Source organism: Xyrauchen texanus, chromosome 3 (genome assembly GCF_025860055.1).
Source record: "Xyrauchen texanus isolate HMW12.3.18 chromosome 3, RBS_HiC_50CHRs, whole genome shotgun sequence".
Classification (NCBI taxonomy): Eukaryota; Metazoa; Chordata; class Actinopteri; order Cypriniformes; family Catostomidae; genus Xyrauchen; species Xyrauchen texanus.
The window spans coordinates 28,534,415-28,552,483 of NC_068278.1; the positions used below are offsets into that span (position 1 = coordinate 28,534,415).

General features: G+C 35.3%; 1 protein-coding gene across 3 annotated transcripts; it reads left to right on the forward strand.

Moving 5' to 3' along the window:
* Positions 1–359: 359 nt before the first annotated feature.
* Positions 360–5,536, forward strand: LOC127630434 (uncharacterized). Of its 3 annotated transcripts, none has more exons than XM_052107956.1 (9): positions 360–427; positions 1,107–1,146; positions 1,300–1,449; positions 1,544–1,664; positions 3,058–3,270; positions 3,356–3,439; positions 3,735–3,876; positions 4,275–4,437; positions 4,857–5,536. In XM_052107956.1, the coding sequence occupies exons 2-9, from the start codon at positions 1,142–1,144 to the stop codon at positions 5,086–5,088; spliced, it is 1,110 nt and encodes a 369-aa protein (XP_051963916.1). In that variant the 5' UTR covers positions 360–427; positions 1,107–1,141; the 3' UTR covers positions 5,089–5,536. The 3 variants fall into 3 exon arrangements, with proteins under 3 accessions (XP_051963916.1, XP_051963921.1, XP_051963931.1); XM_052107961.1 differs by having other exon boundaries at positions 360–412; XM_052107971.1 differs by lacking the exon at positions 1,107–1,146 and adding an exon at positions 975–1,061 and having other exon boundaries at positions 366–427; positions 1,332–1,449.
* The last annotated feature ends 12,533 nt before the right edge of the window (positions 5,537–18,069 follow it).

The window sequence follows — 18,069 nt, forward strand, 5'->3', positions numbered from 1 at the left end:
TTATTATAAAATAAGGCACACGTGTTTTGATTGGACATCAGGTAAATTCTTTAATATGGCAAATGCCTACACCAATGAGAGAGAGAGACCTATGCAGCCCCCTCCCCTCGGTTTCAGTGGTATGTTAAGATAAATTGTGATATGAGCGAGCAACCTTTAAGAAATTATAAAATTAAAAACATGCAAATATATCAATCAATAGTTATTTCCTATATGTAAGTTGTTATTTAATAGACGTGTTTTATTATTATTTTTATTTAGCTGCAGTTGTGCGTTGAAGTCAGATTGAACATGCATATTTGTCCCGCCCAAGTGAACCAACGAGCCAATCGGAGAAGACTGTATTTGTCATCTGTACTTGAGACAGGAAGGCCATGCAGCGTATGCACCGATCAGGGGATACGGGATACTGGTATGTCATCTGCAGGTGATCTACATTTACATTATGCTCTCCTTCCACCACTGATGTAATGATATAAGTAAATATAGGATTATCTGCCATTTTGGTAAATCGGGGAAACAGTAATTCCTTTATAAATGCGACGCCGACGTTAATTTGCACTGCTTGTACTTTTGCTGATAATTCTGTCAAACCTTGCGAATGTTGTATATAGTTTGTATTCATGCTAATGGTAAATATATTGATATCGACTACAAACGTACCTTCAAAAGCTAACCTGTTAAAGACGTCATTATATTACGCACTTTGTATTTCACCCCTTCGATCTCAACAGGCCTTTACAAATCTTTACTTCAATGCAGTTTGCATATGTTAAGTGTCGTTGTATACTGTTTACTGTATATCCGTTTGTTTATCAGAAAGCGTTTTGTGACGAGATACTGTTCACTGTGTCCAGTATTATGTCCATACTACTTCCAGTAGGCGGCGCGAAATGGACATTACTACATAATAAACGATAGTAATAATAATATCCTATTATCATTTAAATGGATTTGTCCATTCCTCTTTGTAGATCCCCTCAGTCTCTGTCAGATTTGATGAGGAGCTTTCTGGAAGATACTTTCTGAAGTAGTTTCTGACGGCACTATGCACATGTACAGTATGTATATATTTTTCTCTCGTTTTTTTTCTCTTGCTGCTCTAGGTATCAAGTCTGACAAACAGCAGCCGGCATAAAAAATGATGTAAGTATGATGTTTAATTTATGCGGTGCATCTATCATAAACAGTGCATCTAAATATTAAATATAATTAATAGTAAAACTGTAATGCCTGATGCAACATACAAGTTTAACAGATATACTGTGCACTGACAAAGAGCTTTCTGTTTCTTCTCAGGATTGGGCTGAAGTGTTATCTCTCTCTTCCAGTGGTAGCAGGGGCATTATTTGTGGGCCTCCCTTACAGTATCTCTCTGGTTGCTCAATGGCTCTATGGCTGGCCAAAAAAACCTGGGTACAAAAAATATATAGAGGCTCTCAAACCAAGGTGACATAGCGTTAACAGTTTGACTTATGCTACTTTTAATATATTTTTGTTTGTGGGTTTTTGATGATTTTAATGTCTCTTGACTTCCCTACAGGCGCATATACTGCTTGACAAGAGCTGTGCTTGAGATGCTGAAGTATATGCAGTATGGCAAACTGTATTTTCAGTGGAAATTGTGGTACAGTAATGACAAAAATAACAAGCACTATGAGAAAGTTAGTTCTATTTTTGTATTTATGTTACATTTTGACGCAACATGTGGTTTACTTTTATTAGTATTAAAGAATACAGTGTGCTTTGAATTGACACGGAGACAGTTTTATGATACAAAGCTACAGATAAGATACAAATACTGGTTCTAATCTTAGAACAGTGCACTGTAAAAATGTTGTAGTTGTCATAACGTAATAACTGCACATCATTTAAGTTAAATGTAATAAATGTTAATCATTTCCTCAAAACGTAACAATTATTACATTATGTAAGAAGAGTGCATGATGTAATAATTTTTTCCCCATAAAAATGATATAGGTTATTACAATATGAGAAATTAATGCATTTATTATTATTATTATTATTATTACTGTGCATTACTACTAATATATATATATACATACTAACATACAGTATACCACTACTAAAAATACAGTGAGTATTATATGATTATTATAAATTGTTTAATGTAGCTTATGTTTGAATAAATCTCATAATTCTGTCAAATGTCAAAGAAATTTGTGGAATCTTTAGTCTTTTTCTCAAAATTGTTTTTTTTAATGACAGACAACATTTAAATGATTAAATTGAGTCAATGATTAGAAATTTAGTAATTATATAATCAGAAAGCTGAGACTTTCTTTTTCTTCTCAAAATGTGTTTCTGGGTCAAAATGACCCCAAAGTGACCCTGATTGACTCAAAATGATGGAGCAGGTCACAATCACAAAGTTATTACATGTTTATGAAAATATTTGAGCTCCTAATGTTGCCTAATAAGCACACATTTCTCTTAATGTAATAGCCTATTCAAATGTAGCATATATATATATATATATATATATATATATATATATATATATATATATATATATATATATATATATATATATTAGGTTTAATATATATGTAATGTCATAATATAATATATGTAACATATACGTCAGTAACATAACGTATATACGTACTTTATATGTCATATCTTAATTGTGTTGAGAGAAAATGATTATATTATAAATGTTACATTTCACTTATACATTATGTACTGTGATTACATTATGAGTTTTATTTTATGGTAAACTATTGTTAAAATTAGAGTGAAAAACAATGATTGGGCGTTCACTACATATTATGGGAATAGTTATGTTTCTTCTTATTTTTTATGTCAGTTATGTACATTGGGTATCAAAATGACATACCGTAAAGGTTGAAACATAGTCACCGTATGTTTTTACGGTAAATTTTCGGCAACCACAGTTGTCAGTATTTTGCAGTAAATTTTATGGAATTTTGTGATGTGGTGATTCAACATTGACATTACAGTAATAGAATATTATGAACATTCAGTCATTCCTTTCTTTTCTACTGGACTACATTTATATCTGTCCTTTTTTAGGGCATCACCTTTGGCCGTCGAGGTAACAAGCTAGATTTATACTACTCACCAAGCACGGGTCATTCAAATGCAGCTCCTGTGCCGGTAGTTGTGTTTGTGTATGGAGGTGCTTGGGGCTCAGGTGACAGATCCATTTATTGTCTGTTAGCACTGCAAATGGCAAAAGAGCTAAATGCCTCCGTAATTTGTCCAGATTATTCCATATATCCAAAGGTGAGACACTTATTTTATATTCCTGTTTACTTTATTGTTTAAATATATAAAAAAATAATATAAAACAAACTTGCCCTGTTTTTAGGGAAATGTTTTAAGTATGGTTCAAGACATCAGTGACAGTTTGCTGTGGGTGAGAGAAAGGGGCAATTCCTTTAACCTTGACCAAGTACGTTTTAAACTCCAGTCCACTATCAACTTCATCTGTTACAAAGTGTAAAAGCACAAAAAAGTGGCATCACAAATTCCACTTTAACAGTTCGGCATTACTTCTGCTAATGTGCTACAAAATATTTAGTGGTAAATAAAAGTGTTTCTTCTGTTTTTTTTTTAAGTATTTATGTTGTAATTAACAACTTCACCTAGGTTAATTATATGTGGTTGAAAATATATTTAGTAGAAAATATGATTTAATCCTGATTTAATTTAAATTTTTTATATTTTGTATTATTTTTTTAATGCAGGAAAACATAGTTTTAATTGGTCATTCTGCAGGGGCTCATCTTTGTGCTCTTACCACACTATTTCTGGTGAAAGGTGTTGAAGAGCTGGTCATTGAGGCCCACAAACAGAGAGAACTTGCATCTGCCATAAAAGGAATCATAGGTAAATGTAACACGCTTATCATGTTTATCATATTTCTTGTATTAAAGTGAATGATGTAGCATTGTGATCGCCCTGTACGTGCCAAGTCTGTTCAGAATGCAATTATTTATCTGATTAAGAAAAAAAAACTGGTAACACTTTCCAATAAGGTTCCAATTGTTAACATTAGTTAATGCATTAGGTATCATGAACTAACAATGCACAATATATTTTTTACAGCATTTATTATTCTTGTTAATGTAAGTTAATATTCCAAGATGAATAAATGCTGTAAAAGTATTGTTCATTGTTAGTTCATGCTAATTTATGTTGTAAACTAATGTTAACAAATGGAACCTTATTGTAAAGTGTTACCTAGAAAAGAAAACCTGTACTTTTGTTTTAAATGTTCATAATAGGTCTGAGTGGAGTATACAGTATAATGGATCATTATAAGCATGAGAAAATGCGGGCTGTTGAATATGTGTCAACTATGCACAAAGCTATGGATGGCGTGGAGAACTTTGATTATTACTCACCAACATCATTACTCAAGAAATTGAACAAGGATCAATTGAAACGGTATGAAATTGTTATTACTTATTTCTGCTTAGTCACACATTATCTAAAGATGCAGTGTATAACAGCTGAAACAGCAAAACATAACTTATTGTTATTTATGAGCTAAGTCACTTTGTTGCCTTTTGTTTTTGTCTTTATTGGCCAGCAAGTTGTAGTGGTTACCAATTTCTTGTTAGATCATAAATGCAGTTTACCATTTAAAAGTCACTACAGCACAGAAATATGCACAATACTGTCTTTTTTTTTAAAGCTGAGCTACTATGAGAGACAAAACAGTTAATTCCCTTGACTGATCTACCATGGAGAAACTGCACACATGAATTAAAGAGAGCAATTAATAACACTGTCAGTAGCATTTCTTAACAATTATACAATTAAATGTAAGCTTTGTATTATTTGTATTTATGATTTCTGTGCAGAGTTCCTCCAGTGGCGTTACTCCATGGAACCAATGATATCATAGTTCCAGTGGAATCATCAGTTAGATTCTCTGATCTCCTCACTTCGCTTTCCATCAAGATGTCCCTGTATCTAATACCCAAAATGAACCACACTGAGATGGTCACTGATCTTATGGCACCAGACAGGCACTTTTACCATACTGTTTATGGCTGTATTAAACAGGAGTACAGTACATTTCAGTGTTGTTGATTCATACTGTATTCACTAAAGTAACAAACTTACTAATATCATTTGTTTAATACGACAGTCATTATCACTCAGTCTTTGTATTTTCACTATGTTATAACATTATAACTATGTTACTGTAAGTTTACAGTCCAGTTCTAATTCTCCTGAAATGTTTTGATGTAGTACTTTCCTCATTTCAAAAAATGTGTTCAATATCCCATTGTTCAAGATGCTGAAAGCTCTTTGCTTGTTGTGTTGAATAACAAATTCTATTTAAAAACATGTATTTTAATGTTTAATTCTATGTGAAGAAAGAAGAGAATGTTACAATTAAGGCAGGAAGAAAAATAATAAATGTACAATTATGTCTCCTTCATGGAAATGTAATATAAGACATGTTACCTATATTGTAGGTTTAATTGTGTAGATTGATTTATCAAAATCATACATTAAATGTTTTTTTCTCTGTTCCCGATAATAGACTTGGTTATTGAGGTTGAAAACTTTCTGAAACCAATTTGTCATAATCCATATTCATATCATATCATAATCTATATGTGGTTTAATCAATGTCTTTTGAAGTGATCCTGTATGTTTGGGGTGAGAACAGACCAAAATATAACTCCTTTTCCATAACTTGCCATTGCAGTCTCTAGGTACGATCATGATGTCAAGCTTGATTATACTTCCTAGTGCTTGACACATCCACAGAGTGCTAGAAGACACTGTAGGAAGTGTAATTGAGCTTTAACTCATGATTACTAAGGAGAGTGATGTTAAGATGAACAGTGAAAAAGAGTTACATTTCGGTCTGTTCTCACACAAAACCAACTGGATCACTTCAGAAGACATGGATTAAACCACTGCATATGCTAACTTTATCTGCTTTTTAGAGCTTTAATGGCCTGATCACAATTCACTTGCATTTATGGACCTACAGAGCTGAGATATTATTATCTTAGATGGCATAAGGGTGAGTAAATGAGAGATTTTAAGGTGAACTAACCCTTTAAATCAATCAACATTCAAGAAGTATATTTCAGTTCAATTTAATGCCACACAAGGTTTATGATTTCTTATTCTTGAGATTGGATTAACATGCAGGCATTATATAAAGCAAGTAAGGAATAATTTAATTGTTGAAAAATAATGCACACACGACAGGAAGTGATAAGTTGCACCTCAGATGTGCATTATTTTTAACGGGCCGGAGTCAATTATTCCGCTTCTACCACGGTTACCACACCTTAAGACATCGTTCAGGGTTTTATCCCAAGACATTTTCTGATTTTCATCCCTAAAACGCTCTTGTGAGTGGAACTACTTTCTTCCGCCACATATTCAGCATCTTGTTTTAATACAGTCGGAACTTTCATTGCTAATTTGAAAACGTCACGTTAGAACTAGCAATGGATGCTGGCGAGGGCTGTTACTGGAGTAACAAGTTAGTGGGTTTGTGCATGTGTGTGAGTTCGCATTTGAGGGATCGAAGAGAGAGTGGAAAAGATCGCTTTTGGGAATACCTTTTTTGTTGCAGCTCTAGTCAGAAGTGACATAGTTTCAAAATTGCCAAGATGCTAGCCACCATATCCCCCTTATAAACCTTAACAACTTTTTTTCATCCTTAGGCTACTGAGATGCAGGAGCGCGCTGACATGACAACTCTGTTTTTCTCACACGAGTATGTTTGGGTCTTAAGTCTGTGCGTTACGCATGTGCGTGCGTGTGTGTGTGTGTGAGAGAGAGAGAGAGAGAGAGAGAGAGACAGAGAGAGAGGGGAGCATGAGGGTTTTTCCTACAAAGATATTTCAGATAATAGTAGGAACTCTTGTAGTTATCGAGTGTTACATAGTGTTTTACACTACAGCTATGTGAGGCTGATTAGGGCGAAATATATCGAAACATTAAAAGTTATTTCGGATAATCGAAATTTTCGGTTACGACTCGAGTCTCGGTGCGCGCGTTTGCGAGAGCGTTTGTAAGAGCGGGGGGTGGGACAAGGGAGCGCAAGGGCTCTTTTTAAACGAAATTGAAATATATGTTGGATATTTATACATTGTTTTGACGTTCTTAACCAATTTACTTTAACCAATGTCTTTGTTTTAATTAGATATTTTGATGTGGTAGCCAGTAGAGGGCTCTTTGAAATAACTGAACAAATTTGGCGAAGTGATATGGAACCGTTATGCGGTCAAGACCTGGATCTACTTCATAGCCGTGCGTTTCCTTGAAAAATAATTGCACACCTTAGAACGTCCACGAACCAATCAGAATCAAGCATTCAACAGACCCATGGTATAATACATTATAAAGTACAGATAACGCTGAAGCTGCAACATTCACATCACGTTGCACTGATATTTGGCATATTATTGTTGGGTACTGTCAAGTATAGTAAACTAACATTACGAATGAAAACTGCTAGATTAGATTCCAAATGTTATTATCTGAGCAGAGTAAAAGCATTATCCTCAAAATTAGTCTATACTGTAATACCAAAACATGTACTTTGCATCTGTATGGCCAGCAGGTGTCGCTGTTTCCCGTGTAATTGACGCACTTCAGCAAGCACAGTGAGGAAGCTTCTCCCATACCGCTGAGATGAAGTAGCGCTGGAGCAGGGACTAGCTAGAGCCTGTGTTGTTTGGGATGTCGAGGATTAAATATGGCCACTAGCTAGCTGCTTTAACAGAAACAGTAACCGCTTCAGAAAGCGGATGGAAAGAGCGCAAGAGGATCTCTTTAGAGTTGTTCCCGCTGAAGCTGAACACACAGGCTGCTCTGGTGAGTTCTCATGGATATTGCGGTTACACTGGAGACATGTAAAACACACACATCCACGAACACGCACACACACACTGCCCACTGGCGCTAGCTTCCTTCCTACAAAATCTAGCTCCCATTCCTCGTTTTTACATTTCTCTTGAAATGTTAAAGATGTTATTCTGTTTATATAAGCGATATTCCGTGCAGTCAAGCTTTGTGAAAATGAAATGCTCAGTCAGTCAGACATGTATTGGTTGTTGTGTGTAGCCGGGCTAGCTGTGGCGAGGATATGAGGACTCCGTTAGCCTGTTAGCTGCGGACGAATAATTAGAAACATGGGAGAAGATTCATAAATGTCAAGTGTATTGATATAGCCTTATAGTTAGCAAATATTTGTGAGTATTATAGCTTATCTAAGCGACGGTTGGTCAGCTGTAATGCTATTGTAAGCTCTTACTGTCACTGAATATTTCTTCATCCTCGACTGTGCTGGATTTATTTGTGTTTCCTGCCCATTTGTAAATGCATGCACCGGGAATATTATATTTGTGTTCCTCGCTCTTTTTCCCGTTTTTGTTTTCTTATAATTTTTCGGTCATGGCGATGTAGAGCCATTTCGTGAATAACACTACAAATTAACTCTCATTTATGCCTGAATCGAATCCCAGTAATGTAATATATAATGAAATGGAGACAGTGGTGATTGATTAGGACACAGTGTGATGGTGATGTGGTGGGCAGCTGTGCCAGGTGAGAGGTCGAGGACTCACGGACAGCTGTGTGTGGGGGTGGGCTCATCACCTTCAGACTGCTCATATTTACTCCGTGTAATTTGAGTTGTGTGCTTTTATAAGGATACTAAGGGCTTATTTTTAAATACGATTAGAGACAGTGAAAGAATGTGGGTTTATTATATTTATATTTATATCTATAATATGTATTGTGCAAGTCATTGAGCCCCTGTGCTATGATTCCAGAGTCATCATAACATTGGCCTGGGTCCATATCAGTCTGGCATGACCTAAATTAACCCTTTTTAAAGGCTATAAACCTATTTATCCTTTTACCTTTTTTTTTTTTTTTTTTACACAGTTTGTTTGAAAGGTTCTTTAACTGTTAAAACGTTTGACCCATTTGTTGTAGCTCATTTGCAGAACTGTTATTTTCTGTGTGTGTTGCAGTTGTGATCTGTTCCGTCTTGTGTTCTCTATTCTAGACAATTCCATTTTGATGCAACTTCAGCGTCATGGTGTTTTTTTCAGTAGAGCATGGGAAATTACACATAATATTTAGGCTACGCTTTTAAGTAGGCAAGTAGGCCTATGTGTCTAGTGTAAAAAAACAACAATGACATGTGGCTGAGAATAAATTGTGTATGTTTATTTGGGAAATTGTGACTGACAGTTAGTTCACACAGGATGTTTGCTATAATTAAGTCACACTCACACATTTCACATTTGATATTTTATACAATACAGGCTTAAAGGCTGTTAAAGGGTTAGTTCACCCAGAAATGTAAATTCTCTCATTTACTCACCCTCATGCCATCCCAGATGTTTATGACTTTCTTGCTTCTACAGAACACATGACATTTTTTAGAGGAATATCTCAATTCTGTAGGTCCATACAATGCAACTGAATAGTGATAGCAACTTCAAAAGCTCAAAAAGCAGATAAAGTCTTGTAAAGACAAGATGTTCAGTGAAAAAGTAGTTACATTCTGGTCTTTTCTCAAACAAAACCAACTTGATTCACAAAACATTGATTAAACTACTGGAGTCTGATGGATTACATTTATGCTGACTCTATCTCAATGTTTGAGCTTTTGGAGTTCTGGTCACCATTTGCTTGTATTTTATGGACCTACCAAGCGAAGAAATTCTTCTAAAAATCTACATTTGTGTTCAGCAGAAGAAATGAAATCAGACACATTGAGGATATTATAAGGGTGAGTAAATGATGAGAGAATTTTTGTGTGAACTATCCCTTTATGTTGAGTAAATTATGTTGTTGGAAATGTGTCTTGTGTTAGCCTGTATTTGCAGAGAAATCCAGTGGAAGTATTTTCTTCCTGGATTCAATGAATAAAGCATGTCACCTGGTTAAAGTGCTTTTCTTTGTTCTTTTGTTTGATTTGATATCCTATTTTTTTCTCATTGTCTTATTCAGGCCTCTGCAATAATCATGTTTTTTTTGGTTATATCTGTTTGGAAAGGGCATTTGCATGGTGTTCGTAGGCTTTATAGAGGGCATTTGAACATTTTGTGATATGTCTACTCCCATTGTTCTTAATTATTTCTTATGTTTGTACTGGGTTGTAGTCTTTCGGACAGTCTGCCATGAGTGGTTCAGCCTTTCTTTTTTTTTTGCCATTGTTTCAGACCTCAGTTAGTACAGAGTGTGTATATCCTCTAAGTTAGATAACTTCCCCTTTTCATGATCTAGAGCACTCTCTTTTAATAACCACCCTGATCTGTTGATCAATTTATATAATTTCATTAAATTGTCATTTTCTTATTATCATTTTTCCTTGCTCTCTAAATGCCCCCCTGTACTGTCAGTATTGTATCTACTGGTATGACACTGGTCACCCCCCCCCCCAATGGTGTAGCCACGTGGTAGAGCTGGTGACAGGGAGGATCAGCTGTGCCAATCCCTGTGGTGCACAGGTCTCCTGGCAGTGCCAGTGAGGAGCATGAATCGGTGCATACTCCCACAATGTCCTATAAATGGTCTGCCTTCTCTCCTTTTCATAGCGAACACGGCGCAGATTAAGGACATTTATTTTCCCTGTGATCTTTAGAACGAAGTTGCATTGATAACAACAAGGGATGCTTGCAGAGCACCGGGAGAACAGTAGGTATGGAAAAAAAAAAAACATGTTTGATCAGCTTGTCTCTATAGTGACAACACGTATGTTTACAGTTTGTAGCTCTGTGTCATGGATTTATTTTGTGCAATGGTGGTCTTGAAATGGCTTCTACTGGCAGTGTTGTGCTGAGAGTTGTTTTAAGACAGGCAACACATTTTCTGATGCCATGTGAAAATCGCTCTGTGATAGGTGGTTTGATGTAATTTAAGATTATTGATGGTAAAGCAGATGAGTTAGCGAATGACAGATGGCGTTACTGTGACACAAAGATGCCGCTGATGATGTGGAGCAACAAGAGGTTGCTGTAAGCTTCATATACAAAAAAAGGTTAGCGTATCTCTTGACTAGCTCTTTTTTTAGAAATAATAAGCATCTTGCATCAGACGCCGTAGGCAAATTGTTTCTTCACTGATTTATCCAGGCAGACATCCTTTTCTGAGAAGTGTGATTTTAAAAGACCTCAGGCACCTGTGACTGTTCATTGCCGGTCAGGACATGTTTAAAACCAAGGGTTTAATTCAACTCAGCACAATAACTTGGAGAGAAAGGCCTCTTTACTTTAAGAGAAGTTTGAAGTATGTTATTCAACAAATGTTTAATATTTGGACCATTATTTTGGACCTTTTCTCTTCATCTTGTGGCTTCTGGAACTGTTCACAGTCATTACAATGTCAGTTTACTTATCTTCCTCCCCATAGGTGTAATTTTACTTAACATTAGCTAAATGTGTTCAGAATATTTCAATCAAATATAGTTTGAACGATTGTTATTGTTATTGTAAGTGTTCAATAATTTTTTTTTAAAGTTATAAAAATGACCTAAATAAAATGTTTTCAGAGTATTGCTAAGCATTACAGGTTTTTCCTGCATTTAACGTTTTTCGTTGGCCTTCCAAACGAAATTCTGTACCACTGAAGCAAAATGAATGATATTCATCTCAAGTTTGATGCTTTATAAAAGGTACGATAAATATGCTTCCCATGTATAACACTCATTTGCTCATTGTAATCCTCTCTGCTCTAACATAATGTATTTCTGGAATGCCAGCAGGGCTTCCTTCTATATCACGGCGCAGACTACAACATTTATGTGACACATTTGAATTCTAATTTCTGAAAGTTTTCTAATTGAAAGTGCTATGGAGGAAGTCCAACATTAACAACACAAACAAGGAAAAGAAACAACACCCATGTGCCAAAATAAAGGCTTTTCAAATTTAACAAACTGTCTGGTAATCCAAATTATTGATAAAAATGTATTGAGTTTTAATGTTTTTGATTCCGTTAACAAAGATGAGATGTAAAATTACGCATCATGAGGATAATTAGCCTAAACAATTCTAATTAAAACATATTGTTGACTTCTAAACCTAACCGATCTGTAGAGTGTGTAAACATGAAAGGAAGTTGTTGTGTGTGACAGAAGCAAGTTATTGTTGCATATTTGATGGAAACAATGTCCAGCGACATCATTGCCTGTAGTGAAAGTCGTAGGAATTCAAACGATTGCAGTCGCATGATATACTAATTAGCCAAATTCAGAAAAGTCGTACGAATCCTGACTATTTCGCTGTGAGATTGTGTTGGGTAATCACCTTTTTTCAAGTGCATCTGCTATCCATATGACATTAATCAGCTATATCAACAACATAAATATAATTCTACCTCTTACATCGGCACAGACAATGAAGCATATGAACTTGTACTAAATTGCAAGTATCTGCACAGACAATAACACAAAAAGTACTGCTGAATTTGAAAACGTTGCACACACTACGCAATGCTCATTGTGAAAAGGCCAGTGCCAAAATAAAGTGATATTTGTGCAAAATCCCTAAGTCTCTTAATTACTGAAAATTAATACGTTTCTAGCACGAAGAATCGATAACACAGTAACAAAAAGATCTAATACTTCACAATACTCAAAATATGCATACATTTATTTCAGGTTTTTGCGAGGTCTTATAAGTTGATGCCTTTAGGTACACATCACCCCCTGTGGCAGTCCACCACCACGTTGGGGAGGTTGTCATTGTGATCCTAGTAGCCCTCTGTGTCCATTGATTAAAATATTTAATCGCAATTTTCATATTTAAAGTAATAATCTGGGTTCAATACAAATTAAGCTCAAACGACAGCATTTGTGGCATAATATTATTGATTACCACAAAAAAAAAATATTTTGACTTGCCCCTCTGGGATAAAGTGAGGCACTGACAAAGGAAGTGACTGGGGTTAATCTGTTAAAATACTCACTGTTCCAAAAGTATAGCCACTAGGGATGCACCGAATTTTCGGCCGAAAATGGCACTTTCGGTTTTCGGCCGAAAGAGAAAAAAGGCCGAAAATATGAGCCGAAAATATATACCTCCTCGCCCCGCCCCTCAGTGCTCAGATTTCACTCTGGATCGATCTAGCCCTTATCACAGCGCTACCAAACAAAGGCCGATCATGTCAGCGGTGTGGAAATTCTTCAAAGTTTCTGATAAGGACATCAAATTTGCGATCTGCAGTGTTTATTCAGCAGAACTTTCAAGATATATATATACAGAGTACAGCAAGAGATTCTACAGGAAAATGCCACAACTAGCGCAGCTACACCACAACTTGAGACGTATTTATCTGAACTACGCCAGAAGCGACAATCCCCTTGACTACGGGGCGATAAACAAAGACCGCTTTCCTTTGCTTGCGCAGATTGCGCACAGGTATTTATCTGCCCAAGCACCAGCACAGAGAGTGAGAGACTGTTCAGTGCAGCATCTCATGTTCTTGATGAGCTTTCTGACAGGAGAAACTGTCAGAAAATTTTGCAACTTTTGTTCTTGAAGAGAAACCTGTCACTTGTACTTAAATAGAAAGCGGTCCAATATGATGTGTATAGAAATTACATTACACTTGTTCTTCACTTGAGGATACATCTGTCGTTTACAGTTGCCTTTGGATTTAGTTCAATTACTGCTGTTTTGCACAATAATGTTCACTTAAAGTGTGCATACGTTTACATAAACAGAATAGAGCACTGATCTATATATATAATTATATATTATAGTTATAGATCAGTGGAATAGAGGCCCTCTGCCATTCTGTGTTCTGCCTTTTGTTTTAATTAAAATTACTGTTGCATATTTAAACTTTTTGAAAGATGCTAGCTAAGTTCATTACTTGACTGTTGTTTTGCATATAATAGTTTTCTAAAACTTTACATTATTTGGATAATTGTTAATAAAATCTGTAAAATTTGATTTTTACAGAACTGAAAGAATAATATTTAATATAGTTTTAATATATTTTTTGTCCAATTTTGGTGTTACTTTCAATAAAAGTGTGATTATTTTATTGGTTTGTAGTTTTTCAATTCAGATTAATTTTTATTGATTAATTATTTTTTTTTAAATAGGTAAAAGTTTCGGTTTTCGGCCAAGTGCATCCTGGATTTTCGGTTTCGGTTTCGGCCCAGAATTTTCATTTCGGTGCATCCCTAATAGCCACAAGATGTAAACAAAATGTGTGTCAACATGATTTTAGTGTTATAAAATAGCTTACTAACCTTTTTTGTGTTAAGTTCTTTCCAATTTTACTACTTCGTTGCCATGATGAATTAATCTCAACAATCCTAAAAATTAATCCTAAAACAAAGGTAAAAAAGATGATTTAAACAAATTTACAGCACAAATAATGCATGAGTTTTAACATAAGAATTAATGTGTGCTTTTATTAAATTATAAGCTTCAAATTTTTGTCTTTAACCCTTCAAAAAAAATCACTTCTGATTTATGAACATTTTAAAGAGAAATGCGCTAAACATTTTACTTCCAGCGACAACACGACCACATCTCATTCATTGTGAATGAGAGCTGGCGACTTCCTGCGACACGAGTGACAGTGCCCTCTGGTGCATAGATGTGAGCGTGATGAGCGACATGACAAATTTTTGAAAAGTTTAACTTTATGAAAATGAGCAGCGACTTTTGGGAGTGTATAGTGTGTCAGTGAAGCTCACGTCAGCGTCTCCTTTAAGATACAAGTGTCGAGTGCATGCAAGACAGAGCCGTTTCTGTGAGTGATTTCACTGTTCTGTGATTTCATATGATTCGTCTGGAACCACATACATGGATATAATAAAAAATGATGCTTGGATAACAAATTGTTGGCAGTCTTAGTGAGTTTGATTGTGTACATTGATAGATTGTTCATCTTATAAATGTTATGATGTATTGAGCACTGCAGCAGTTTATATAAAAGCACTCTCCCCTGCAGAATGTGCATTTTTAGGGACAAGAAAACTGATGCCTTGTCAAATTAGAATGAAATCTTAGTTTACTAGCAAAATTACATCTGTGATAAGATTTTCAAGAGATATGACCAGGCGTGCAGTCCACTAATAATGTTAGAGCGACAGCAGTAGGAACGCCCACTAGTGACTTCATTTTACAGAGACTAGCAGCATCAAGCAATTAAGTTGCTGCATTTGTGTACAGGGCTTTAACCCTCTGGGGTCTGAGGGTGTTTTGACATGCCTTGACATTTGTGCTTTTTTCAGTTGCTTAAAAACATATTAATGGCTAAAGTCTGATAACACTGTATTTAGCACAAACTGGACTACAATAATATGTGAGCAACATGTATGTACATGTTTGCATTTTTGAGAAAATAACATTTATGCAAAAGTCATTGAAATAAGGCCATATAACGTATACTAAACATTTGTCCACAAGACTTTTGAGAACTGGATCTTGTAGCCTAGAGTTTTTGCTACAAAATGGTGTGAAAACCATCCTGATCACTCATTCATACAAAACAATATAGTAATTTAACTTCTGTAAGACAATTTTAGTGTTGAAAGGTAATATGCGAGGAGGCGTGAATGATCATGAATATTGAGGTAATTTACACCTGAAGAGACAAAAGACGCCTCCCCTGTGCCTATTAATGAGGGATAGAGAATGAATGTGAGGAGACTTAATGATCAAAATCAAGTTTTAAGTTAAAAGAAGTCTGACTATACATTTTCTTTACATAAAGACTTTACTTAATTTTAGACCTACACTACCATTTAAAAGAAGTCTCTTGTGCTCACCAAGGCAGCATTTATTTGATCCAAAATACATAAAAACAGTTAAAAGAACAGTTTTCTATTTGAATATATTGTAAAATGCAATTTGTGATCAAAGCTGAATTTTCAGCATCATTACTGCAGTCTTCAGTGTCACATGATCCTCCAGAAATCATTATAATATGCTGATTTTCTAATATGGGCATATTTAAAGTCCATTTTACTCATTTAACCTGAACACATATTTGCAAGCACAAGCTTTGTTGATGATAATGAGGCAGCTTAAACGGTAGTTAAAATATATTCTAAACATTCATATAATTCTGTATCATATTACATATCATATTTGTATTATACAGCATACAATTTAAATACCTGCTTTAGCCAAAACAGCTTTTAAATGGAACTAAAACTTTCTTATTAGGACATCTTTCAAATGTCAATTCTCTGAAACAGTCCCACTAGTAAAATATGTACATGTTTATATAAAATAGCATGTCAACTAATGAAAACTAAATGACTTACTCGTCCGAAATTGTATCCTCGGCTGGATCAAGTCTCTCTTCAAAATACAAACGTTCATCACAGTCCCGCTCCTCTTCTGAGGAAAATGTTAACTCTTCCTTAATATCCAGGAGTTTGATCGCCTGTGTATCATGCAGAAAAATCGTCAGGGGTGTTCACAATTTCCCTTGATCGTCTCAGCACATTACCGGGAGTGGTGGTGGTGTATTGGACTAAACCACATAATTTGTAATCAGAAGGTCGCTGGTTCAATCCCCACAGCCACCACCATTGTGACCTTGAGCAAGGCACTTTACTCCAGGTTGTTTCAGGGGGATTGTCCCTGAAATAAGTGCTATATAAGTCGCTTTGGATAAAAGCGTCTGCCACATGCATAAATGTAAATTAATGGCGCGCTCTGCTATTGGGTGTGATCACATTAGCTATAATGTGCTCAGCCAGCTGAGACATGTACATCGCTTTGTTTCATACAGATTACATTGCAGGAGAATATTTGTTTTACATTTGAATTGTTTTATTTAAAAGTAAACATTTTAAGCTTTCTTTAGTTTCATATGTTTCATGTTTGTGTGATAAGTATTTGCGGAGTTTCAGTTCATTTTTGTGACGTGTTTCTGAAATATGCTCGTGAACACAGAGACTGCTGAAAGCTCACCCTTTTTATTTTCTTTATTTTACAAAAGCACAAGATTTTGTTGTTATTGTGAGTGTACACAAATAAAAGTAGACCCTTTATAGGTTCTAATGATGTCTTACAATTATCTGTATACCCAAAAATGACTGAGTATTTTAAGTTGTTTCCGCTGTAGTGACGAAAATATCCAGCAGGATGCGCCGGTAAGTCCGGCGACCCCAGAGGGTTACAGGAATATTCCGGTTCAATACAAGTTAAGCTTGATCAACAGCATTTGTAGCATAATATCGATTAACACAAAACTTCCACTCCTCCCTGCCCCTTTTTTTATTTTAAAGGCAATCATTTGGGTTTAATTGAGGCAGATACAATGAAAGTGAATGAGGCAAATTTTTTGTGTTAAAATACTCAATGTTTCAAAAGTTTAGCAATAAGACAAACAATATGCATGTTAACATGATTTTAGTGTGATAAAATTACTGGCTAACCTTTTCTGTGTAAAGTTATAGCCAATTTTACAACTTCGTTGCCATGACGATGTCATAATGTCAACAAAATCTAAAATCCTAAACGACTGTACAAATTATGATTTAAAAAACTTTACAGCTCAAATATACAAAAGTTTTAACAGAAGAATTAATGTAAGTGCTTTTATGAAATAATAAGCTTTGGAGGGTTTAAACCCTCCAAAATTTGGCCCCGTTCACTTTCATTGTAAGTGCCTCACTGAAACCTCGATATTTCCTTTTTATTTTCTTTAAAGAAAAGGAGGGACATATCGAAATACTTTTTTGTGGTAATCAACATTATGCCACAAATGCTGTCGATTGAGCTTAACTTGAATTGAACCCTAAACATTCCTTTAATCAGTGGGAGGTTGACTAATTGAAAGAACTAGTCCCCATTGGTGGTACATTAAATCTCTTAAACCTTCATCTGACCACCACAAGAAGTTTGAACTTCACATAAAAAGCACTGCAGAGAATGGCTGAGTTCGGAAAAGCATACGACTCATACTCTAAATGCTTCTGTCATATCTATGAATGGAAGAAATTGTAATAGTAGGATGGTGGTATGCCATTCCAAACACGGCCAACGTCTTGTTCTGTTTTTAGGTCTTACATTCCCCACGTAATGATACTTCATCCGA